Source organism: Protomyctophum parallelum, assembly GCF_964188405.1.
Source record: "Protomyctophum parallelum genome assembly, chromosome: 7".
In the NCBI taxonomy this organism is placed as follows: domain Eukaryota; kingdom Metazoa; phylum Chordata; class Actinopteri; order Myctophiformes; family Myctophidae; genus Protomyctophum; species Protomyctophum parallelum.
The window spans coordinates 19079105-19104343 of record NC_139705.1 but is presented as its reverse complement, the minus strand read 5'-3'; the positions used below and the strand labels follow the sequence as shown (position 1 = coordinate 19104343).

The 25239-nt window shown below is 45.2% G+C and overlaps 1 protein-coding gene across 2 annotated transcripts in view; it reads left to right on the top strand.

Annotated features, from left to right (window-relative positions):
- The window catches only part of LOC310861815 (DNA (cytosine-5)-methyltransferase 3B-like), a 55200-nt gene that overhangs the window by 10010 nt on the left and 19951 nt on the right, over positions 1-25239 (top strand). For both annotated transcript variants that reach the window (XM_083769459.1, XM_083769458.1), the window contains exons 2-10: positions 998-1103; positions 9588-9738; positions 10964-11052; positions 12534-12680; positions 14569-14715; positions 20935-21093; positions 21355-21462; positions 23897-24041; positions 24894-25016. In XM_083769459.1, coding sequence (XP_083625585.1) covers positions 1044-1103; positions 9588-9738; positions 10964-11052; positions 12534-12680; positions 14569-14715; positions 20935-21093; positions 21355-21462; positions 23897-24041; positions 24894-25016 — 1129 coding nt within the window. In that variant the 5' untranslated portion in view covers positions 998-1043. The remainder of the gene's footprint in view (positions 1-997; positions 1104-9587; positions 9739-10963; positions 11053-12533; positions 12681-14568; positions 14716-20934; positions 21094-21354; positions 21463-23896; positions 24042-24893; positions 25017-25239) is intronic.

Here is a 25239-nt window from a genome sequence, read left to right as displayed (position 1 = left end):
TCCTGTATCTTTGTAGCAGCCAGTGTGAACGTAGCATCACATTCTAATCTATAGGAATGAGGAAAGACTGCTTTATCTTTTATACCCCAAATGGAAGAAAACAACTCTGAAACTGGACAAACTGGTCTCTATAGAGCGCCACAGTCCCACCCCCTACCAGGTCCCAGGAAATGATTCCCCCTTCATTTTCCTCATAGACATTTCAAAAAGTATTTATTTAAAGACCTTTTAAGCGTCGTACAAAGCCAACTGGAGTTGTGAGAAATCATGACAGTAAACACAATGTTTTGGGCCAAACAAAGAATTGGAAGAAAAAAACACTTTGTAATTATTTGTATGGTCCAAAATATTATGTTTGTTGTCATGATTTGTCACAACTCCAGTTAGCTTTGTACGACGCTTATAAGGTCTTTAAATAAATACGGTTTGAAATGTCTATGGGAAAAATGCATTGGTAAAATTTGGTAATCATTTCCTGTGCCTGGCATCGTCATGAAAGGGGGCGGGACTGCTGCGATTTTTTTATGCTCACTATATTTCACTGTATGTGAAATTGATGATGTTCAATCAAAATGCATATATGGAGCAACAGTTTGACTGCAGAATCATCGTTCCGTTTTATGAACTAAATGGTGTGATCGTTTGTAATAGTGTTCCAAAATCTTCTGCGGCCCCGACAACGACAGCAACAGGTCATAGACTTTACATTGCGTCTCAATTTCCCAGAAGCCCTAGCAAGCCAGTGTGAGTGATCTTTTTCCGGTCACGTCACCCGAATGCGTCACCTATCCCTATCCACTCTGTCCGAGGAAAACCCTGTACGTCTTAAAACTTATTGAAAATGGTGAATTAAACAATGAAAACATAACTCGTGTAACTCGTGATTGGGAGGGAAGCTGTTTTTTATCAATGAACTTGTGTAACTCGTGAATGGGAGGGAAAGTGTTTTAATGTGTGTGTGTGTGTGTGTGTGTGTGTGTGTGTGTTTGTTCGGCAGGTTTGAGAAGGAATCAGCACAGTGTTTGGAGTCAACTGCCACTGTAATGCCATCTAACAAGTACGCGGGTACCATCATAGAGGACAGCAACAAAATGGCCGCTACTGTGAGTAACACACACACACGCCAAGAATGAAATGCCACCCTACATTTTTTAAATCAGCTTTTAATCAGCCTGAAACAGGTGGTGCTACAACAGCCCACTTAACGTTTTGGCCAATAACTCTTGGCTCGTACAAAAAACATATTTTTTCCCTGCATTCCTTGGATTCTCACTCTCAATCTATGCCCCAACCACAACCATCATCGAAACACACCTTTTGCAACTACTCACACAATTGAATTGAAGATGTATACGTTTTCCAGGTGGCTATACTGATTGCCTTCCAAAGTATGTAGGCCCTGGGTAGGCAACCCGGCCTGGTGGAGACCTGTGCTCCAATGAACACACTTTTCTAGTTTAACTCTGAGCGAGTTCGATTAGCATTTTGCATTTTGATGTATAAAGAGAGAGGTCTCTCTATCTATTGTCACTGCCAACATGCATACTCAATTAGACTCGGATGGAGTGCTGGCTAAAGGCACACGTCCACACCCATAATACCCCCCCCCCCCCTTGCACAGCTGCATATTCACATTTTCACAAGCAGGAAACAGTAGTGAATTGAAGCAAAAAGGGAAGTAATGGAGAGATGGAAAGAAAGACAGAGCAAAGGGACAGGGTGAAAAGAGGAGGACAGGAGAAGGAGGGGAGTGGTTTGAGGAGAGCTGGAAGGAATAGATGGAGGGATGAACTGAGGGTTGAAGCGCACTACTATACTGTTATTTATATACCTTCATGACCGTTCCGTTTCTACTATACCAGTCATAACTACACTGTTACTACTTTTCTGTTTACTTTCTCCGCTTTATATCCGCTATATATGATGGCGCTTTATTGTTTCAGTTTGTCTTGGTCTCATTGAGGAAGTTGTCCGTTAACGCTGCACCGATGATGACTTTATCCAGCACACACACAGATTTATTAGATGCACATCACACCCACGCACATGGTCCCCGTTCACCACATCTTCTCCTTCCTCTTTTCCTTTCCTCTCATATATCACTCGACCCGAAGAGGAGACTTCCTTCCCTCTGCCTTCTACGTTTCTATCTTTCCTTTTCTTTGACACTTTCTCACCCCCTCTCTCTTTCCCTCTCTTCTCTCCGTCAACCCACATGTATGGAGATAAGTGGTGTGACTATCACTGCACTGTAGTGCTTTTGCCGTGTGCGATATGAGACACAGAAACCCTCAGGTATTCAGTTCAACTTTGATCCTGCCGCGTGTGTGAGCTCATGTACTCGCGTTGGCGTTTCGGCGTGTTGGTTTTGCGCCCGTCTTATCCTAACATCTGTCTATATACTCGACAGGAAGAATGTCGGTGTGGGGGATAGTCTTTGTTATTATCGACATTCATGTGCAACTTTCCCATCATTTACGCTGAGAGAGACCGGAAAATCAACGCGTGTCTTTTCCTCCTTGTGTTTGGTATTTTGTAGAATTTGGACCTGATCTGATTGTGTTATACAGTACCTCAAGCAGCCTCTGAGCTGGAGATACAGTTGGACTGCAGTAACAGCGTGACTGCTTTATTTTAGTAAGGGAACCCCTTTTGAGATTAGTTTGCTATGTACAGTATATTGCAACATAATTTGTTTTTCAGAAAACTTAAGTCAGAATTTAGAAGGAGATTTTGAATTGGCCTCGGGTCTAAATGGGTTAAAGGGATAGCGTGAGTCTTTCCCAATCCGAATCAATTTCTATTTATTTCAAACAAATATACATCCACCAACTTATTTCCACCTTCAGTTGTTAGAAAGTAATTTCTAGGACTCTGAATTGCATTCCCAAACAACTTCACATATGACTTGTGAAACAGATATACAGGCATGTAAACCTTTTTGCTTTTCAGCAAAATAAACCTGTTTTGAATCTCAAATAGGGAACTTGTGTGGTTTGTCTAGATCCGTGGAGACATTATTTTGAGGGTGTTGTGTCGATCACGGGTTGATCGCATGAAGGTGAGGGTGTCGAGATGACTGGGATGAGCCTGTAGCAAAAATATGTTTCATGTACTGTAAATCGTCTCATTTACTTTGTTCTAAGATTAGAATGAATTAGGCATAGAAGAAGAGATGCACAATCTTATTTCAGCAGACGATAAACACACGTCTGAAAAGGGTTTTGTGCCAGGGATCCCCAGGGATCAATATCTTTCAAAAGCTTTCAGAAATTGCAGATATACAGTACAAGCTCGCAACTTGTAGCTTGTCTGCTATTTTTGAATAGCTAATGTATAAATGGATAAAGTGGGAACGCCAGGGTCCCTGCAGTCAAGTGCGCATTGTTTATTCAGCCAAAATCCAAATCATGCCACTGCGCACAGTGGGTACTCATCCCTTCTCTGGCCCCGAAAACACCCAAAATGTCACGCCTCGCCCTTTAAAAAAAAAATTTATCCCACGATTTTGTAACCCAGTTTTTCTTTTCACCCAGTGCCAGTTATCTAATGTAATCCTGGGCGCTACACTTCCTCTGCCAACCTGGGGGGGCAGCGGACTGACCTCATGCTTCCTTCTATGCATGAGGAGTCCAAGCTGCTTCTTTTCACCTGACAGAGGGGAATTTCCCCGGCCGGACGTAGCGCGTGGAAGGGACACGTTATTCCGACCAGTTCCTTTCCCCTCCATCAGGCGCCCCGGCTGGCCAGGGGTAGGTAGTCACGCCTCGCCTTTTGACCGTGTTTCATGTTGGCGTGCCTGTTTTGCCAGAACAGGGCCCACTGTGTGACAGGAGGACGAGCGATGAGTCGCACTCTATACGGTCCTGTTTGAACGTGGCCCGCAGCTGCTAACTTCATACTGTACACACACACACACACACATACGCACAAGCCAAAGAACCAACATTCCCCCAGGGAACCCGGCTGCAGACTGCTGGAATGCTGTGCATGCTGCATGTCGGTGGTTCAAACCCCTCTGCTGTGTGCTACCTGTACCACACACACACACACACACACACACACACACACACACACACACACACACACACACACACACACACACACAGACAGACAGACAGACAGAGATCAACAGAAAGAGGCACCGACAACCGGGCTGCATGTGCAGGAAGAGCTGTGCACCTGCTGTTACATGTCTCTGAGGGAGAGAAAAACTCAAAGGAAAAGACGAGACTGAGCGGGGAGAGAAACAATTTAAATGAGAGAAAGTAACTAAGAAAGGCAGAGAACAGAGACTGTTCAGCTTCAGTGGGCATGTTAACAGCCACTAGAGTGGAGGGGCAGGGAGAGGGGTGTAGGTGGAGACAGGTAGAGAGAGGGAGGGAAGGAAGGAGAGAGAGAGGAGAGTGGAGGGGCAGGGAGAGGGGTGTAGGTGGAGACAGGTAGGTGTAGAGGGGTGTAGGTGGAGACAGGTAGAGAGAGAGAGAGGAGAAGGGGAGGACACAAGAGTGATGGATATCCAGGAAGGCAAGTAAGTGGTGTCACGGGTATGATAATGATGTTGAAGTGACATTGAACTTCTATTAAATCAGGGAAAGTTGTTAACACTGTCCCCGCCAAAGAACTTAGCCTACGTTAATTGTTTACTCTCGGCAAGCGCCAATAAACGCACGTTACGTTAAGTCAGTTGTATAAAATGTTTTGATCCGATCTAGTGGAAAGGCTACTGCTATTCACATTAGCTTCGGATGGCTATCTGTTGTTAGCCATGAGACTGGTCTGCGCCATCTTGATTGTGCGTGCACAGGGGTGCGCACGCTTTTCCGACACACCAAAGGTCCGAAGTGTGGGGACATGTGATGCGAAAATGCGATGGTCCGAGATGCGCTGCTCCCGTGCTTGCGGTTATGGTTAGGTTAGGGATTGAGCACAGATGCACAGAGCTCCGATTTACTCCCTTTCTCTACTATCATTGCATTATTCACCATCAAGCTGTGTAGGAAAATACTGAATATGAAGGAAGGACATGATGGATGTTGCTGTGATGGTTGTGTGTTGGACCGGTATTTAGTTCCCAGTGCCAACTCTCACACCACAGAAGACAGTTATGTGTTACTGCAATAGACAGTGGCAGATGTGAAATTAGATCTTGATAACTAATAAGTTGTGTTCTTTCTTTCCTTAATCTTCTTTTAAAACCAAATAGCCAAAATATGATTTGTATAAGAAACTCATCAGAATTTTAAGTATGTTCCATGAATAATTGTTGCATTATTGTTTGATTTAAATAACAAGAATTCATCTTGTCTTTATTATGGATAATAAAAAACTATTCTATTTTCTAATTATTCTAATTAGCGCTGCAACGTATAATGAAACTTAAAAGCGGTGGTGTTTTTCACTGTCTGGTGATGGTAGCTTACCAGCCTTAGAAAACAACAACGTAGATCTCACGCCAGAACATGGTTGGCCACCCCTGCTCTACACTTTGCCAGTCCAGCTGTGCAGTCCAGGGACTGCAGTACACATGGGAGGGAATCGGCAATTAAAATATATAAAAACAAGCGTTCAAAAGGCGTGAGAGTTTTCTTAGTCCTTTGTTTTGTCTTAGATAATAGAAGGTCAATGGGGTTGTTTGTGGAAGACAGAGGAGCCATCTCCCAATGGGATGAATCTGTAGTGGGAGTTTTGGTCATAAAAAAGGCACCTAGTTTCTTTTTACTCTCTGTTTGGGGGGGATGCAGTGATAGGAGGAGGCGACGTGAGAGGGTATTATATGAGGGTACACAGTGAGAGAGAGGGAGTGAGCGCAAGGGCTTAAAAGTGAAGAGCCAGGGAGAAAAGATGGAAGGCTTTGGAACTGTAAGACAAACGTTTTAGGGAGAGGAGGGTTTGAGGGGGCTCAGAGGGATTGGTGCTTAGGCGGGACTGTGCGTGTTGATGTGCGTGTACGTGTGTGTGTTTACAGGGTTAGAAAGAGGTTGAAGCAGGTGTAAGAATGCGTTTGGTAATCATCCTGGATGAACAAGCGTGAGCAAAAACGTAGGGCTATATATTCATGAATTAGCGGTCTACATGCGCATATTACACTGTATATCTTTTACCGCAATTTGCACTAGCAGGATGTATGGAATTAGCCTTGGAGACCGCAGGCGTTTTGTTTTCATGGAATTAATGTCTGATTTACAAAAGCAGCAGCCAATTATGAGCTCAGCAAATGGAAGGGCCTTCAATCGTGTTTTTGCCGTTTGTAACAGAGCTTCTTCTCTGCTCTGCAGCAGTGCAGTGAATATGGGGTCATTAGGGTTAGTGCTGGCAGTGTGAGTGCAGTGTAGCAGCCAGCAACACTTACTTAGTTACAGACAGATGTGCTGCTGAATGTACAATCCAACTAAACTACCCGTATTTGACTTTTTTGGCGACCGCGATATTAATATTATGTGTCCTGAATCCTGATGTTTATCCACTTTCAACCTGGCATTCCTACTTTGGACATGTTAGACACTAGGGGCTATATCTTGCGCCACCCCTTATCCCTTATCCCTGAACTTATTTTTTGCCATTTTTTACTATTTAAATAGTAAAAAAAATGGCAAATTAGTTTAGGGATAAGGGATAAGGGTGGTGCAAGATGGAGCCCTAGAGGTTCCCTCACATTTAGCTTAAAGAATTAAAGAAATAAAAGAAAGAAATCGGCTTCGCATCATGCACCTGTAACCCAGCATGCCTTGCACTGCGTCGACGCGCGTGTCACGTGATCGGCCGTAGCCAATCACACAGGAGTCCAGTTCCTGTGTGTGGGCCGTTTTGTAAGGCTGTTTTCTCTAAATCTAGGATGTATCCGCCGTGATTGAACACGACGTGGACGTTCTGGGATCATTTCTGACATTATGCTGTGTCTAGGTTACAATACAAACTCTTCTGAAGACAAATACTGTTATATGACACAGGCAGTGCTAAAATAAATGCACCTGTAATCCAGCATGCCTTGTAGTGCGTCGACACGTGTGATCGGCCGTAGCCAATGTGAAGAAGTAAACAAAGGACTCCAATTACTGTTTGTAGCACGTTTTAAAAGGCTGTTTTGTCGTAATCTAGGCGCCGTCCGTGGTGACTGAACACAACTCGGACATTCTGTGATCATTCCTGAAGTTATGCTGTGTCGAGGTTACAAATACCAATATATGCTTCTGAAGACAAATACTGTTTTAAGACGCTCGCAGTGCACACACTGATTTGAGAAACGGAAGCTCCAAGTGCGGCCTTATTTCCCCCTGAACCAAATCTCTTTGCGTCGAAACGCAGTGTGAGCTTGTAGATCTGCGATTTTCTAGAATGGTAGCAGAACGTTGGAAGATGGTCTTCATGTAACAGTTTAGCGTAGTTGACCTATATTACGGGTCTGTTTGGTTCCATTTTTACACAGTTCAAATGCCACTGAGGATTCTACTGTGTCTGCAGTAGTACTGTTATTCAGCGGCGCACGTGGCTGCAGTTATTTATGATCACACATCTGTTTCACAGCTGCTATGGTACTCTCACTCTTCATCCACCTCCCAACCCAACATGTAATTATGCCCTTGTATTTACCTCAGTCTCTTTATCCCTCTCTAAGTCTCTCTCTCCTTGTGTGGTATACCTCTGTCTCTCTGTCTCGCTCCTTAATTCTAAATCATATATTGTATTCTCTTCAACCCCCCTCTCCTCCTCTGTCTCTGTTTGTTCTCGTTATCCCTTTCAGCAGTTCTCACACAGTTGAGTTCACCATCTTGAACACACATTTAACAAGTTCACTGAGTTCAATGCAATTTATTAGCACACGGGAAATCTGGCACACGAATACACTCAAATACACATGCACGCACACGCAGCGGCACACACACACATTCACTTCTCTTTAAAACATCCCTCCTGTAAGAAACCTTAGCAGATGTTTTGAAGATCAGCCAAACTGCAGCGAAATATCAGCACAGAATTGATGGCTATGAACACAGGTTAAGGGCTAATATACTGACACGCGTCCGTATGACGGAGACAGGCAGGAGGCTCTCTGTAATTTCTCACATATACTCCATTCTGTACTGTACGTCTATATACTGTAGCGCATGGACAATTTATCCGCTACGCTTTCTGCAGAATATTCGATGTACAACCACCATTGAGACATCATGTGGTTCAAAAACGTAATAAACTACACACACTATCACCACACATAACCTGATATACGCTGAACAACAATGCCCCCTGTTGGTACTCTAAACATAGGGACGGACATAGGGACATTGCTGTTCCTTGGAGTGGTTGCGCCACTCAAACAACACTCAAACATTCGTGGTCAAATTTAGCGGCTAGCGCTTACTGTAAAGCCTAGCACTTTGTTCCTACAAGCTCACAAACGCATCGCACTGTGAGCTTATGGGCTCGGCTATTTTGTGAGCAACTACGGATAATTCCAGCTTTTGTCAGACATTGTGCCAAAACACTTCATAGCATTTCATAATAGGTGGAATTCACCAGCTACTCAGAGCTACAGTAGATTACAGTCACAGCTCATGTTATGACACGCAATTGGATGAAAGTGAAAGGCTGTCTCGTACAGAATCAATCTGGTTGTATCTTTTCTTCCTAAATATCTTGATGAATATATTGTGGGTGTGTTATCGTGATATTATCGTATGGTGATTCTTTTGGTATTGTTATAGACCCCAAAACATCCCCACATACTTGCACACACACAACACACTCACTCGCACACTATTTCAAACTATCCAGGAATCACCCCAGTAAGTCATAGACTCAAGCTCAAGCCAACTCCAGATCAAGCCCAGACACAGTACAGGTGTTGCTAGGGAAACAACAGCAGCTACGGATGAAAGAAAAGAGAGTGAGAGGAGAAAGACGACTCTAAATCATTTAAACTCTACCAAGCCTTCCTTCTGCTGGCCTTGTCCTTTGGAATTCAGCTTGATCTTTCTGAAACGCGCGGCCGGCTTAGCAGTACTTACAACAAAATGAGTCTGGCTCGCCCCCAAAGCTACTGCGAGTGCATTGAGCTATTCATCATATTGTGTGTGAGTGTTGCATGTCTCTCAGTAACTTTCCCTGTTGAGTGAGGTGATTTGGCCTTTTTATTCCGGATAATTCTTTTTGGAAAACTGCAGGCCCATGTTTGATTTGCTAATCTGTTTTCTCACTGTTTGGGAGGGTTAAACTTCACATAGCATAAGAAGCACACACATCTGGGAGAACGCACTTTTACTTCTGCACATAGACAGCACTACAAATGCAAAAAATTGCACCGTATCTCTTAGAAATTCTACCCCGTCCTAGTTCCCTCACGTCCTGAAGGATGACTAGGCAACCCAGCTTGGCTGAAATTTTAAATATGTCCTCCGATCAAGGAGGACATCATTTACTAACCATAGGTTACTTATGAGTTTGTACACAATTTACTACAAACATTACCACAATTAGTATGCAAGTTACTACAAAATTACTCTATTACTAAATGAACGCTCATGTTTCACATTTTCCCTTCCTTCTCTTCCTTCCTTGCCTCCTTCTTTACTTGCCTCCTATTTCCACAGGCGGTGGGGAATGGAGGCACACCTCCAGCCCAGGGCCTATCAGAGAATGACAGCGGTGTGGAGCTGACCAATGAGAACAGCCCGTTGACTGCAGCGGAACCGCCCTCCCCTTTCAGTCCCAAACAGAACGGCGACGCAGCCTCCCCACAAGGTAGCACGCACACACATTTAACATCTTTATTTGTATTCACATTTTACAAGAAATTTCTTGAACACAAACAATAGTGGATGCGCAAACTTGAGAAAACTCTACAACAAGTGCTTCAGATACAGATCACGGGTACAGAAAGCATCGCCTTCTCCATATATGGCGACTGCCAATTATTGCTCATAGCGCGCCACAGAGTGGCGCGCTACGAGCTTGTAGGTCTGCTATTTTTTTAAATCGAAGAGCGACTGACATTTTTAGAATCTGATCTCAGGTCAGAATGGGTTAATCAGACCAGTGTGTGTCCAGTGGAAACCTCGTATGAATCTGATCTCAGGTCAGAATTGGTTAAGCACCTTGGTAAGGAATGCCTCTTCCAGACTGTGGTCAAATGTACACACACACACACACACACACACACACACACACACACACACACAACGTAACATTTGCTGCCTCGTTTCTGGGCGAGCTGTGGTTTGTCACAGCACGCAGTGGTCAAAGTTAAGCTTGTTAAACACTGACCACGACGCACAGTGATCACACCAGGGAACTTGCCGATTTTCTCGACACGACACAAGGCATTGCATGGAAATAATGGGTTTCAGAGCTCAGTGGTGCTGTTATTGCCACGTTCATGGTAAAAGGGCCTTAACACACACAAACAATACACTTTTTCCTGTCTCTGCTCTCTACTTTGTGTTTGGTCCCATGTACTAACAGTCCGACACCCTACCCAAAACCCAAACCTCACAGGAAGCCCACTGGTCAGTTTTAACCGGCCACACATGTCGGGAGCGTTGTTGGACTAATGCCTGTCGGACTCTTAGTATGTCTAACCAACGTATGCAGCCCCTCTACTTGTCCCTCACATGTTTCTCTTCTCACCTGTCTGTCTCTATGCGTCTCTACTCTCACCTGTCTCTCTACTTGTCCCTCACATGTTTCTCTTCTCACCTGTCTGTCTCTATGCGTCTCTACTCTCACCTGTCTCTCTACTTGTCCCTCACATGTTTCTCTTTTGTCTCTATCTGTCTCTACTCTCACCTGTCTCTACATGTCCCTCGCACGTTTCTCACCTGTGCTTCTATACTTGTCTCCTTCTTTCTCAACCATCTCAACATCTCAACCACATTGACATTACATCTCTCTCTCTCTCTCTCTCTCTCTCTCTCTCTGTGTGTGTCTGTGTGGCTCTGTGTCTCTCCATCTTTCTCTCTCTGTTCAGAGGATAACCACTGCTCTGAAAGCAGCAGGAAGAGAAGTAGGAACAAGTCAGGCGAGGACGAAAGTAGCCGGGACTCCTCCTACAGCGAGGTAGGAAAACACACACACACACACACGCATGCACGCACGCACGCACGCACACACACACACACACACACACACACACACACACACACACACACACACACACACACACACACACACACACACACACACACACACACACACATACACACATATATGCATACAGATACATGCATACAGCATGGGTACATTTTTTATATATGTCAACATATTGTCTGCTGGAGAAACTGTCCCTGGAGAGATAATGGTATACATACTGTAAGTAGCTACTACCTAATAGTGAAATGACATGGTTGATGTAGTCCTTGCTGATGGTGCATCGTTACAGATAGCCTATAGCGGTGTGACAGCACTTTTGAAAAATGAAAAGTGAATGACACTTTAAATCCGGTTACATATTGGCCATTATGTTCAACTGGAGGAAATACAATGAAGACTGTGCTGAGACATGTCTTGCCTCTGGTGTGCAGTCATAAAAAGTGAAGAGTAGTACTTTAACAGCAGAACACAGTGTCAGAAGTTCAATTGAATACAGCAGTAGAGTATTGCAATGGAACAGGACCTGTTAAGCACTTCAGAATGTACTGGTTGAGAGGGACAGAGATTAAATGACTGACTTTAAATGACTGTTCCCACCAGATTAATTTATGTTCAAACTAAGGGGCAGTGTCAGTGATCACAATGTTTTAGGGTTGTGTGCACGAAAAGGCCTTACCACATGTTCACACCTGCCTTTTATTGGGAAATACAGCCTGAGCAAAGATTTACTACATTCTAAACCAGAAAAAAACATGGTTAACTTTACTGAAAGCAAGTGTGCTCCGGTGAAGGGTTAACATGGCGATTGCTATCATCTATGCTTCTTGTGTTTTTGTTGTGGAATTTTCTTTTTCCCTATAGCGATGCTTTTTGCTGCCTTATAGGTGTGACTCAGGAAAATAAGGAATCTTTTCTTGAGTACAAAAGTAATGCTACTTCTTTTGCAATGTAGTTAAATAAAAAATCTCAGGGGGGAAGATAAATTATATAAAATAAAAAAAAAATCTTTAAAATATATATATCTTTCAATATCGTGAAAAATCGTATCGTGAACCTCATATCGTGATACGAATCGTATCGTGAGTCGAGTGAATCGTTACATGCCTAACTGCTTTACACCTGAAAAACCATGATGTGACTGAACTGATTCTGATTCATCTTGGAGCGACTCCTCCATTTTAACCCATTTTGGTGTCAGCATCATGTTATGCTTTAGCTACTTGAAAAATAGCAGATCTACAAGCTCATAGCGTGCCACCGAGTGGCGCGCTACGAGCTTGTAGGTCTGCTATTTTTGAAAAATCGAAGAGCGACTGACGTAGAAGACATTTTTAGAATCTGATCCCAGGTCAGAATGGAAAACTGTCAGGATGTAGAAGACATTTTTAGAATCTGATCTCAGGTCAGAATGGGTTAAACGGTGTGTGTGTGTTCTTTTCCCTCTATAGGAGAAGTCAACGGGGGAGTCTGGCCTGAGACAGAGACCTCGCCCCAGAACCATCTTCCAGGCTGGACTGCTTCCACGTGCACAAAGCAGCAAGCCACGCAGACAGACGCGCAAACAGGAGCAACACAGCAACACACCGCCGCCGCCGGTACGTACAATCACTCACATCGAAGCTCGTCCGCTTCTTCCTTCTGTGCAAACATTTCCGTATTCCCACGGCGGCGGTGTGAGCCGCCCTCGAGGAAGCACCTGGGTAAACACCCTCTACACACTACGGTCAGATCCAGAGTGTTCATTACGGACGCTTCCATTTTAACCCATTTTGGGGGCGGGAACCCCATTTGGTGTGGTAAACATTATGTTATGATTTTAGCTATTGGAAAAATAGCACATCCACCGAGTGGCGTGCTATACGAGCATGTAGGTCTGCTATTTTTCTTTGAATATATATTCTTTCAGAGCGAACGTTTTTAACTCAAAATATTTGCTTCTGAGGGGTTCCTGGAACAACATATTTCCAGATGGGGGTCGGCGGCCAATTACATATCATTTTTGGGGTCCTTGATATGAAATATTGAGCACCACTGATACAGAAACATGAGGTATTTCAGAAAACTGTCAGAATTTAGAAGACATTTTTTTTAATCTCGACGTCAGGCCTAAATGGGTTAACGGACACTCTGGATCAACACTGAGGGGTTTTGGGTTAGTGTTAAATGAACAGGATTGTACCGTGCACACCAGTGTAAGTTACAGTGTTAATACATACATACATACATAGCTAATAATGGATAATAATGCATAGCAGACAAAATGCAGGCATGCAGGCCACACGGACATACACCGCTATGCACACTGAAGTGTACATGATTCACATCCGATTAATTTACATATACACATGCACGTACAGTGCTACACAAGCAGTAGATGGAAAAACAGAAAACACACATTCAATGGTTTATCTGTGAGGTCAAGTGCATGATCAGACTGAACTTGTTGAGGCATTACACACAAGTTCTTTCTTTCTCTCTTCTTATTTTTCTCCACCACAGAATTTCATCTCCTTCTTGTATCTCTTTACATCCCAATCGGTCTCTCTCTCACCCCCCCATCTCTCCCTGTTTCTCTCCCTCTCCCTCCCCCCATCAAATTAAAATATGATGGGAACCATGCACACAAACGAATTTCACCCACTTCTTTACTTCTGTAAAACTGTGTTGTGACAATACATTCTGATTTGTATTCATCTTTATCAGTGCATTTACATGCACTTGGTTACTCTCCACTAATATGCTGATTTCCAAAACGCCATACATACAAACAACAACATGTACAATGAAGCATATATAGGGCCTACGTTACAAACTGCTGCGGAGCGGGGAGGAATGGGAGGAATGGGAGACCAAATGCATGTTTTACGAGACGTGGAAATGCTGAAATGTCTGGATGAGACGCAGTGACTGTGTGTGTCAGTCTACCTGTATGCAGGCTGGTTAGTCATGGGTCAGACTCCAGCTGGAATGTTAACAAGTAGAAAGGAAAGCACAGTGGGATGTACGGGTTGTGTGTGTCTGACTCTGTGTGTGCGTGCGTGAGTGCGTGCGTGCGTGTATCCGTGCCTTTGATGTGTCCGTGCCTCTGTGGTGTGTGTGTGTGTGTGTGTGTGTGTGTGTGTGCGCGAGCGTGCGTGCGTGCGTGTTAGTACAGCAACTTGAAGGAAAAAGGGGTCTTCACCGAATACAAAATTAAAGCACAAATGTCTAACAAGTCTGACATTTTCTACCTTCGTCTATTATTTTCTCCCACTTTTCCCTCGTCTTTCTTCTGCTTCTGCTCCCATATTGTATCCTGTCTCATAAATAAGGTAAGTTACATAACGCTGCAGACAGTAATGATGGCAATTACCTTGAATCATTCCTCCGGACTGCTAGCTGACGCATGACACATGTCTGAGTCTCTCTCTCTCTCTCATATTCATTACACTCTCCATATGTATAATGTAAATGTGTGTGTGTGTGTGTGTGTGTGTGTGTCAGGGTGACGGGTCTTTGGCGTCCACGGTGGAGTCCTCTGCGGTCCCCGTGACCCCCAGCCTGGAGCTGATGGAGCAGGACTCTAAAGACTCGGCCCAGAGCACCAGCACCACCTCCACCTCCTGCTCTGAAGCACAGCCAGAGTACAAGGTAAAGATGGCGGGGAAGAGGAGAGGAGAGGGGATGGGGGCTAGGTGAAGAGAGGAGAGGGGATGGGGGCTAGGTGAAGAGAGGAGAGGGGATGGGGGCTAGGTGAAGAGGAGAGGAGAGGGGATGGGGGCTAGGTGAAGAGGAGAGGAGAGGGGATGGGGGCTAGGTGAAGAGGAGAGGAGAGGGGATGGGGGCTAGGTGAAGAGAGGAGAGGGGATGGGGGCTAGGTGAAGAGAGGAGAGGGGATGGGGGCTAGGTGAAGAGGAGAGGAGAGGGGATGGGGGCTAGGTGAAGAGGAGAGGAGAGGGGATGGGGGCTAGGTGAAGAGGAGAGGAGAGGGGATGGGGGCTAGGTGAAGAGAGGAGAGGGGATGGGGGCTAGGTGAAGAGAGGAGAGGAGAGGGGATGGGGGCTAGGTGAAGAGAGGAGAGGGGATGGGGGCTAGGTGAAGAGAGGAGAGGGGATGGGGGCTAGGTGAAGAGAGGAGAGGAGAGGGGATGGGGGCTAGGTGAAGAGAGGAGAGGGGATGGGGGCTAGGTGAAGAGAGGAGAGGGGATGGGGGCTAGGTGAAGAGAGGAAAGATGGAGGGGAAGAGGAGAGGGGAGGGGATGGGGGCTAGGTGAAGAGAGGAAAGATGGAGGGGAAGAGGAGAGGAGAGGGGATGGGGGCTAGGTGAAGAGAGGAAAGATGGAGGGGAAGAGGAGAGGAGAGGGGATGGGGGCTAGGTGAAGAGAGGAAAGATGGAGGGGAAGAGGAGAGGAGAGGGGATGGGGGCTAGGTGAAGAGGAGAGGAGAGGGGATGGGGGCTAGGTGAAGAGAGGAAAGAGTGCTCAAAAAAAGTGCTCAACACGATTTGTAATACAATCGTTGCTGGACAGAGATGTATTGATATCAAAACCGATCGCATTGCTCCACAGGCTGGGAGCGTCTGTCGACGGGCGCTCTGATTTAATGGATTAAATCAGTGGTTCCCAAAGTGGGGTCCGCGGACCCCTAGGGGTAAGCGACGCATAGCCAGGGGGTACCCCAAGCCCCCTCAAAAAAAAAAAAAAAAAAAAAAATCATGGTGTGTGTGTGATATGAAATGTCCAGTACCTCCCCAGTGCCACCCCAGTGTCTGCCCTGCAGTGTCTGCCCAGTGCCTCCCCAGTGTCCGCCATGGTGCCTCCCCATAGCCTGGTTAATAAACCAGACCGAATCAGCCGTTGGCAAAAAAAAATTGCCTACCGGCGGATTTCGGTCTGGAGAGGCTCAATTGTACGCCCATTTTCTACACACGAAAACGTGTGCGCCCAATAGGGACACGGTATGCAATATGGGCGGGCTTTGGTACAGTGACGTTCAATGCTTGAGACCTTTGACTGACAGTAGCTCTGACCAATTGCGTCAAAGAGAAAATGTTTCCCTGGAAATGAAATCCAAGCTGAGCCTCCCCAGACTAATATCCCGCGGATCCGTGCGATATTAGTCTGGTTTATTAACCTGCGGCTCCCCAGTACCTCCCCAGTGTCCCCTGAGTGCCTCCCCAGTGTCCCCCTGAGTGCCTCCCCAGTGTCTCCCCAGTGCCTCCCCAATGTCTCCTCAGTGGCTGCAGTTTCTCCCCAGTGTCCCCTGAGTGCCTCCCCAGTGTCCCCCTGAGTGCCTCCCCAGTGTCTCCCCAGTGCCTCCCCAATGTCTCCCCAGTGGCTGCAGTTTCTCCCCAGTGCCTCCCCAGTGTCCCCTCAGTGCTTCCCCAGTGCCTCCCCAGTGTCCCCCTGAGTGCCTCCACAGTGTCCCCCCAGTGCCTCCCCAGTGTCCCCCCAGTGCCTCCCCAGTGTCCCCCTGAGTGCCTCCCCAGTGTCCCCCTGAGTGCCTCCCCAGTGTCTCCCCAGTGTCTCCCCAGTGCCTCCCCAGTGTCCCCTCAGTGCCTCCCCAGTGTCTCCCCAGTGTCCCCTCAGTGCCTTCCCAGTGCCTCCCCAGTTTTCCCTCAGTGCCTTCCCAGTGCCTCCCCAGTGTCCCCTCAGTGCCTTCCCAGTGCCTCCCCAGTGTCCCCCTGAGTGCCTCCCCAGTGCCCAGCCGAGTGCCTCCCCAGTGCCTCCCCAGTGTCCCCCTGAGTGCCTCCCCAGTGTCCCCATGAGTGCCTCCCCATGCTCCCCAGTGTCTCCCCAGTGTCTCATTGTCTTATTAATTAATTATTGAATCAAATTAAATAATTCATCAAAATGTTCGACGCAAGAAGGCCCCCCTGCGACCTGCGCCCAGCAACATGCCAAAGCTTTTTCCTGCAGGAAACACTGCTTGTGGTTGTAAATATATTGTTATCTGTGTTGCGAGGATGAGGGGGTACCTGGAAAAATATCTACCCCAAAAGGGGTACCTTGTCCAAAAAAGTTTGGGAACCCCTGGATTAAATAACCCCAGGCGTTTAACGTGTTAATACTTTTCATTGGTTAAATGTTTTAAAACCCAAAGATAAACTTAACCACTTTCAAAACCATTTGAAAAATTGTGAAAATGTGTCACAATGATTATTGATTGATTGGTACAGTTCAATGAAAGTACAGGTCAATACAAAATCGAGGATAAAAACCAGAAAAAGCAACTAGCATTGCATAGCATCTGCTATTTTCGCTATTTTTCCACAACATTCTTGTACGATGTATAATTTAATTTACAAAAAACAACATCATTCATTAATGTGTCCGTCTGTTGGGCTGGCTCTGCTGTTGCTGCCTGTCCAAAAAGAGTCTGACAGAGAATTTTGAGAGAGGAAAATGGAGGACTTGTGGCATCGAGAGGGAGAGATAAGGGGAGAGGGAACTGAGAGGGATCTTTGGAGAGAGTGCGAGAGATGGAGAGGGAAAGAGTGAGTGCTTTTGAAAGGGGGATGTGTTTAGCTTGGCAGTGAGGAAAGAGTAGCTCCCTTTACACACACGAACGCACTCACACACACGCACACACGCACGCACACACACACACACACACACACACACACACACACACACACACACACACACACACACACAAACGCACACACACACACACACACACACACACACACACACACACACACAATCTCCTCCACCTGGCCTTGGGTTGGTGCAGGTGGGATCAAACATGCACACACTCGCGAGTCTGGCTGTATTTGCTCTCTATCAATAGTTTCTTTCAGGTCATGGTGACCACCGGTCACAGCTGGGCAAGCACGCGTGTGTGTGTGTGTGTGTGTGAGAGAGAGTGCATGCATGTGCACGTGTGTGCATGCATGCGTGCGTGCATGCCTGCAAGTGTGTAAAGAGATAAGTTTGTGTATTTAGAGATAATTAAAAGTGTCTGTGTAACAAAGCCTAATGGATCTCACTGTGTGTGTACAGTATGTGTGTGTCCGTGTGTACACACGTGCATGTGCTTATGTATGCACATTTACTTAACCTCTCTTGGAAAGGCTTGTATGTGTGGATACCTGCAGGTATGAGCATGTGTGTGTGTGTGGGTGTGTGTGTGTGTGTGTGTGTGTGTGTGTGTGTGTGTGTGTGTGTGTGTGTGTGTGTGTGTGTGTGTATTATGTATGTGTGTGTTTACATAGTAGCGGCTGCAGTCGGAGACATCCATTAGCCGTGCTGGTTTGCGTGCATTACCAAGCCTAATGGCGTCCACCCTCACACTGATCTGACACTTTTAACATTCCATACTGTCTGCTGGGGATTACTTCACAACGTTCAACCTGGCGTGGTCCCTGTTTGGGGTAAAACAATCACATACAAAAAATAAAATAAAACATTTGGATTCCTTTTGTATGCTGGCAGTTCAACAAAGAGAGGGAAAGAAGGAAGGAGAGAATGTAAAGTAAAGAAAAGTATGAATAGGTTTAATTACAGCATTATGTAGTGAAAAAGGCTCCTTTCTTTAAATTCTTCTCAATATGAACACACAACAGCAACGTTAAGTTAGTCACCGTGACAAACACCTGCGTGAATGTTTTAAATGTCTTTCTGTCTGTTGAAAGACATTGTGTCATGTTTGTGTGTGTCTGTGGTTCAGATACTTGCATAATCAGTCTATAACTTTACATGAAACATTTCAGTAGACCGCATGGCACCCCAAACAGGGACGCCATTACCACCCACGCCAGTTGGCAATTGTTGGTCTGATTAGTTTGTGCAGCAAATCAAAGAGAATCTGGCTGAACCTACAACTTCATCGCTCTAGTATTTGCTAAGTTGCACAAATGACTGCTTTAAAACTGATGATGGATTAAAAATCCACTTTTGTGAAAATGTGAATTTGATTTGGAAACTGCAAGAGCTCAGTGAGTCATCAAGCAGACACACGACATGATGACATGATAATGGGAAGACAAATAACATTCCATTTCATTGTGGTTAGGAGATTACCATAGTTGTGATTATAGTAGTTTCCTCCCTTACTCCTTACTTACTCCAGTGGTCTGATGGTACAAAGATTTGAATACATTTGGGGTGAGGAGCTCGGGTGATTTGCAGTTGAGACACAGACAGATATTCCATATACTGCAGATGTGGTCACGCCTAGGGCACTCTACTGCCTACATTTAACATTATAAACTGTTACCAACTCCTAGGGCACTCTACTGCCTACATTTAACATTATAAACTGTTACCAACTCCTAGGGCACTCTACTGCCTACATTTAACATTATAAACTGTTACCAACTCCTAGGGCACTCTACTGCCTACATTTAACATTATAAACTGTTACCAACTCCTAGGGCACTCTACTGCCTACATTTAACATTATAAACTGTTACCAACTCCTAGGGCACTCTACTGCCTACATTTAACATTATAAACTGTTACCAACTCCTAGGGCACTCTACTGCCTACATTTAACATTATAAACTGTTACCAACTCCTAGGGCACTCTACTGCCTACATTTAACATTATAAACATTATAAACTGTTACCAACTCCTAGGGCACTCTACTGCCTACATTTAACATTATGAACATTATAAACTGTTACCAACTCCCCAATTCCCTATCATGCAGTACATCCTTTATTCATGTCATCAATCATCATGTACTATACATGACATTCTTTTTATACTCCTACAGTCTTGGAAGACTAAAATTGATTCCTACATTTTTGCTTTCTATCATTTAATAGCAGTCTGCGAGCATGATATATGTGGACACTTATTTCAACATTTCCTGGTTAAAACAGTTTGACGGCCGCTAATTGTTTAATCCAGGGTACGATGCGTGCTTACTACGACATTCCCGCCTTTTGTTTTATGTGTTTAATCCGCCGTATTGTAATAACTAAAAATAAACTCTGTGAGATGGTTTCGTTTTGATGACGAATCCGGAAATCAACGCATGCTGTGGGCTGCTAGGGCTTCTGGGAAATTGAGGCCAATGCAAATGAATGGGGTACAAGTCCTCATGGAGTCTTGTGCTGCGGTCTTCCGGGCGCACCAAGATGGCGGGTGGTGCGATCGTTCATAACAAACGGAGGAACCTTTTTTCGCCGGATTTTCACGGATCAAAACCCAAATAATTCAGCGTATGCTCTAAAGGTATTACAACGATCTCGGCAGCGTAGGATATTTCATAAAAATGCGGGTTACGCGTTTTATGGAGTCAAACTACTGTTAATGGAGAAGACTGTCCCTACGTATCTGCCTTCACCCAACACTCTTCTTGACCAAACCAATATTGGGTACAGGCTTTAGTTAGTTTAGACATACTATTGGTCCGACTGTCATCAGACAGACAACCTAACCTAACCCTAACCGCAAGCACGGGAGCAGCGCATGCACCGCATGTCCGACCGTTGTTTCCGCATGTCGGTCCGTTGGTGTGTCTAATCTGCGTGTGCATCCCACCAATAGTACCGTAATTTCCGGACTATAAGCCGCACCTGAATATAAACCGCACCAGCCAAATTTGGGGAAAATCCCATATACAAGCCACACCGGACTATAAGCCGCACCGGCCTATAAGCCGCAGCTACGTTAGCTCAGAGCCTGAGATGGCTCTGCGTTAGCTGTAAAAATCCATAGATTAGCCGCACCGTTGTATAAGCCGCAGGGTTCAAATCATGGGTAAAAAGCCGCGGCTTATAGTCCGGAAAAAAATACATTTAAGATTTGTGTTGTTTGTGTTATCTTTGTATGCTGTGAGGAGTGAACATGACATGTTTCTGCTGCGGGGAGCAGTTAGCACCGAACATAACTCTCAGTCTCTACTCTCTCTCTCCAGGACAACAAAGGGTTCGGGATTGGGGAGCTGGTGTGGGGAAAGATCAAAGGTTTCTCCTGGTGGCCGGGCATCGTGGTGACCTGGCGCGCCACAGGAAAACGCCAGGCCACACACGGCATGAGGTGGCTGCAGTGGTTTGGGGACGGCAAGTTCTCAGAGGTGAGGAAGAACAGAGCACCGTGGTCCGTGGCCCACTAGTGGTCCACGACATAATTACAGGTGGTCCATGGGATATACTGTAGTTGTAAGGAGTACACAAGAGTGTTTGAAATATGCTAGCGGTAGCGGCACAGAGCTCAAAAGATGTTGAGAACCAGAGGTGAAGACGGATATGGAGGGAGATATGGAGGAATAAAATGGAAACACAAGTCTTGTGTCTCATATTCACCTCTACTTTCTCCTCCACTCTTCTCTCTCCAGGTTTCAGCAGACAAGCTGGATTCCATCACGGCCTTTCCTAAGTTCTTCAGCCAAGCTTCCTACACTAAGCTAGCTTCATATCGCAGAGCCATCTTTCAGGCACTGGAGGTGAGTCACATTCTGAGACCAGAAGGTTGTCAGTTGAATCCATTTTCTCTGCCTGTTTGTTTCACCTGTTTTGGTGTAGTAGGCAATGCATTAGGCTTCATGAGTCTGCAACGCCAAGAATGTGCACATTTGTATACTCGATGCATTTGTACATGTTTTACGGTGTAGATTGGGGTGTCAGAGCAACACAATCATATCAAACGGAGGTCTGTGGTTTAATGCATAGTAAACTGGAGGTCCTTGAAATTAAATGAGATACGGTATATATCACATCATGGGCTGAATGCAATGCAACAGGACCCATACAGCTGACATACACATGACATAACTGTCTGTCAGCACTGTCTTGACACCAACGACAGGCAACGATTAGTAAGGGGAGGAGGAGAGATGAAAAAACAAATGGTTTTATAGGAGAGGAATAGGAGAACAGTGGAAGAGGAGGGGGATGGAGAAGGAATTGGTAGGAGAGGAGAGGGAAGTGTCCTGTGTGTGTGTGTGTGTGTGTGTGTGTGTGTGTGTGTGTGTGTGTGTGTGTGTGTGTGTGTGTGTGTGTGTGTGTGTGCGCGCGCGTGTGCGTGTGTCACTGCCAAGTACCATAAAACATCTTGTCTTTCTTTTTGTAGTGTGTCATTGTACACTTTCCCTTTCTCTCTGACACACCACAGACAGTCAGACAGAAATCCAAGCACAAGCAGACAGACAGACAGATCAATAGACAGATAAATAGATAGACATTGTCCAAACTTGTCTGGTGTCAATCTCCCTCCATCAAACCCTGTAGCTCTCTCTCTCTCACACTCGCATGCACACTCGTTGCACGCAGGCAGACAGGCAGGCACGCACGCACGCACGTGTCTAACGTTCTCACGGAAGACAGTTGACTGGCCCTTAAATAGGCTACCCTCTGCTATATTGTTATTACTAGTCCTTACCCGTTCTGAATACTGTATATGAACAGCAAATTATGTTCAGTGTGGGGAATTGTTTACAGATGGTCTTGGGAAGTTGGGTTGGGCACAAAAGTGGATATGGATATGTTGCTGGGTGTCCAAGCGATAACGAAATTAGGTCAAAATTCTGCTAAATTATGTATGATGATAAGAGTGCCCCTCACTTCACGCAGGTGTGATTTTTCTTTAATAAAGTGATATGAGGTAGGGGCAGGCAATATGTCAAAATATTATATCACAATATCTTTTCAGAAATGATCACAATATTGATATTAATCTGGATATCATATTTTTTATATAATCTATATAATCAATTTGTTTTTATACTGATAGACTATTAGTTTGGTATGCAGATAGATAGATAGATAGATAGATAGATAGATAGATAGATAGATAGATAGATAGATAGATAGATAGATAGATAGATAGTCAATTCATTTTATGAATGGATGGACAGACAGACAGACTATCCGTTTTTATCTTGCTGTTCTATCATGTGAGTGTGACATTTAGACAGTGCAGAGGCTACTCGATGGTGAATTAGTAATGTAACATTCTCCTTGGCTTTGACTGCTTCAGTTCAGAAGCGTTGCATTTAGAGTTATGGACCTGAGCTAGGCACTGACTAATATATCCAGCCAGGCAAGGGCAGAAGGTTCCTATAACGACAGTGGGTGCCCACCTTAGAGTAGCCTGCGCACACGCTTTTAGCGAGGTGCTAAGCAAGGGTTGTTTTGGTATATCAATCAATCCGTCCACTCCATGTGCGTGCGCACGTGCACTCTTTACGTGCGCAGCTGCACGCTGTTTCACCCACGTTTGGTTAAAAGTTATATCAAGTGATGTTTTAACATTACAAACTTTCTAAATAACTTTAGTATTCAACCGTTTCAACGTGTCGGGGTCCTAGCAAGTCCTTCTGTCTACAGAGAAGAGAACTGAGCAGCAACACAGGGAGGGGCGGTGCGGTGGGAGCAAAGGAACAGATCTTCAAATGAACACCGCATTGAGCCTCGACACGTTGTTAGCTTGTAGCTCTGCTCTTTTTGGCGAACGACACCGCCGTTTTTTGGCATGGAGAGATGTGTGCTAATAGTGTGGCTCGGTCGGAGATAGACCACAGACAAATAAACGGGTTTTTATTCACTAATAAATTCATTATTAATCTTATTGAATCTTATTGAAAACCCTAATGGAGGGGGAAGGAACTGGTTGAATTAATGTGTTCTTTCCACGCACTATGTCCTACCGGGGAAACTTCCCCCTGTCGGGTGATAAGAAGTGACCTACTCACTCCTCATGCATTGAGGAAGCATGAGCTCAGTTCGGGGCTCTCCCCAGGTTGGCGGAGGGAGAGTAGCACAGAGGAATACAGCTTAGGCAATTGTCACAGAGTGAAAGAAATGGGTTACAAAATGATGGGATAAAGGTTTAGAAATGACACCTCTGCTCTCTCTCTCTCTCTTCTCCCTCCATTTCAGATGGCCAGTATTCGCGCTGAGAAGACGTTTCCTCCATGTGACTCTGACAACCCGGAGGACCAGGTCAAACCCATGCTGGACTGGGCCAACGGTGGCTTCCTGCCAAAGGGACAGGACGGACTCAAACCCACGCCAAACGCAGCAGGTCAGCGTAGGAGCCAAACCACTAACTGACTGCTCACTGGGTTCTTGGAGTACGGAAAATATAGGGAGCATTTTTGAGAAAGTACAGTTGTCTCTGGATTGACGTGAGAGAAGATAACAGCTCAGACATGTCAACAGGAGTTGACTCAAAGTGTTTTCCAGTAGAAAAGCAAAAACAAAAAGCATGTTAACTACGTAGAATAAATGTGTTAAATATAAGTGATATATTTTGGTTAAATCAAAGATGTCTGCTGTTTTGATTGTATTCATTGTAGAGAGTGTTTGAAATATAGAACTGTTTAACACTTTGTAATGGCTATGAGAGAGAGAGAGAGAGAGAGAGAGAGAGTGAGAGAGAGAGAGAGAGAGAGAGAGAGAGATGAATTCCAATGAAGCATATTGGAACAGATTTGGAGGAGAGAGGGTGAGAGAGGAGTCAAGAAAAGAGAGAGCGAGAACCTGGCAGAAACATGTCTCATGTCTCAAGTTGAACAGCCTATGTGTGGGTGGTTTTGACTACGACGATGCCAGCCAAATGGCCGATGGCAGAAAATGCCATTCACAGCTTGTCTAAGAAGGTGTTAATAATCGCACAGTCATGAACGGATATGATAACTATGCCATATTTGAGCCAAAAATGCATTGTTCTTTTTTTCCTCCTTATAAAACGAACTAACGGCTTGCTGGTCAATATCGTCAATCAAATGTTTATTCTTCTTGTGCCACTGCTGCATAATAACAACCAGACTCTACTACTACTACTACTACTACGCGTACCATGTGTACTTCTACTACTACTACTGCTGCTGCTGTTGATCATCTTAATTGATGTATTATGTGTGTTTTTATCTAGAGAGTGCAGTGTTGGACCCCCAGGTTCTAGACGTGTCTCTGCCAGAGTATTTCCCCAGCGCTAAGAGGCCAAGAGTCAGCCTCTGTAAGAGCAAGTCCGCTCCAGAGGAGAGCTACAGTAGAGGTACGTTGAGAAACATTTTCTACAGTAAGGACAGTAACCAATTACCACTGTCACTGCCAAGTACAGTATATGGATGAGGCTCATACTTGGCAATACGGCCTGTGATTCATATCCTGAAAGCGAGAGTGAGTCTGCCACAAGTTGCAATTTAAATTCTGCCTGAAGTTGTTTTTTTCTACAGTAGTGCCAGATATCAAGACAATGATGACGTCAGATGAGGTGC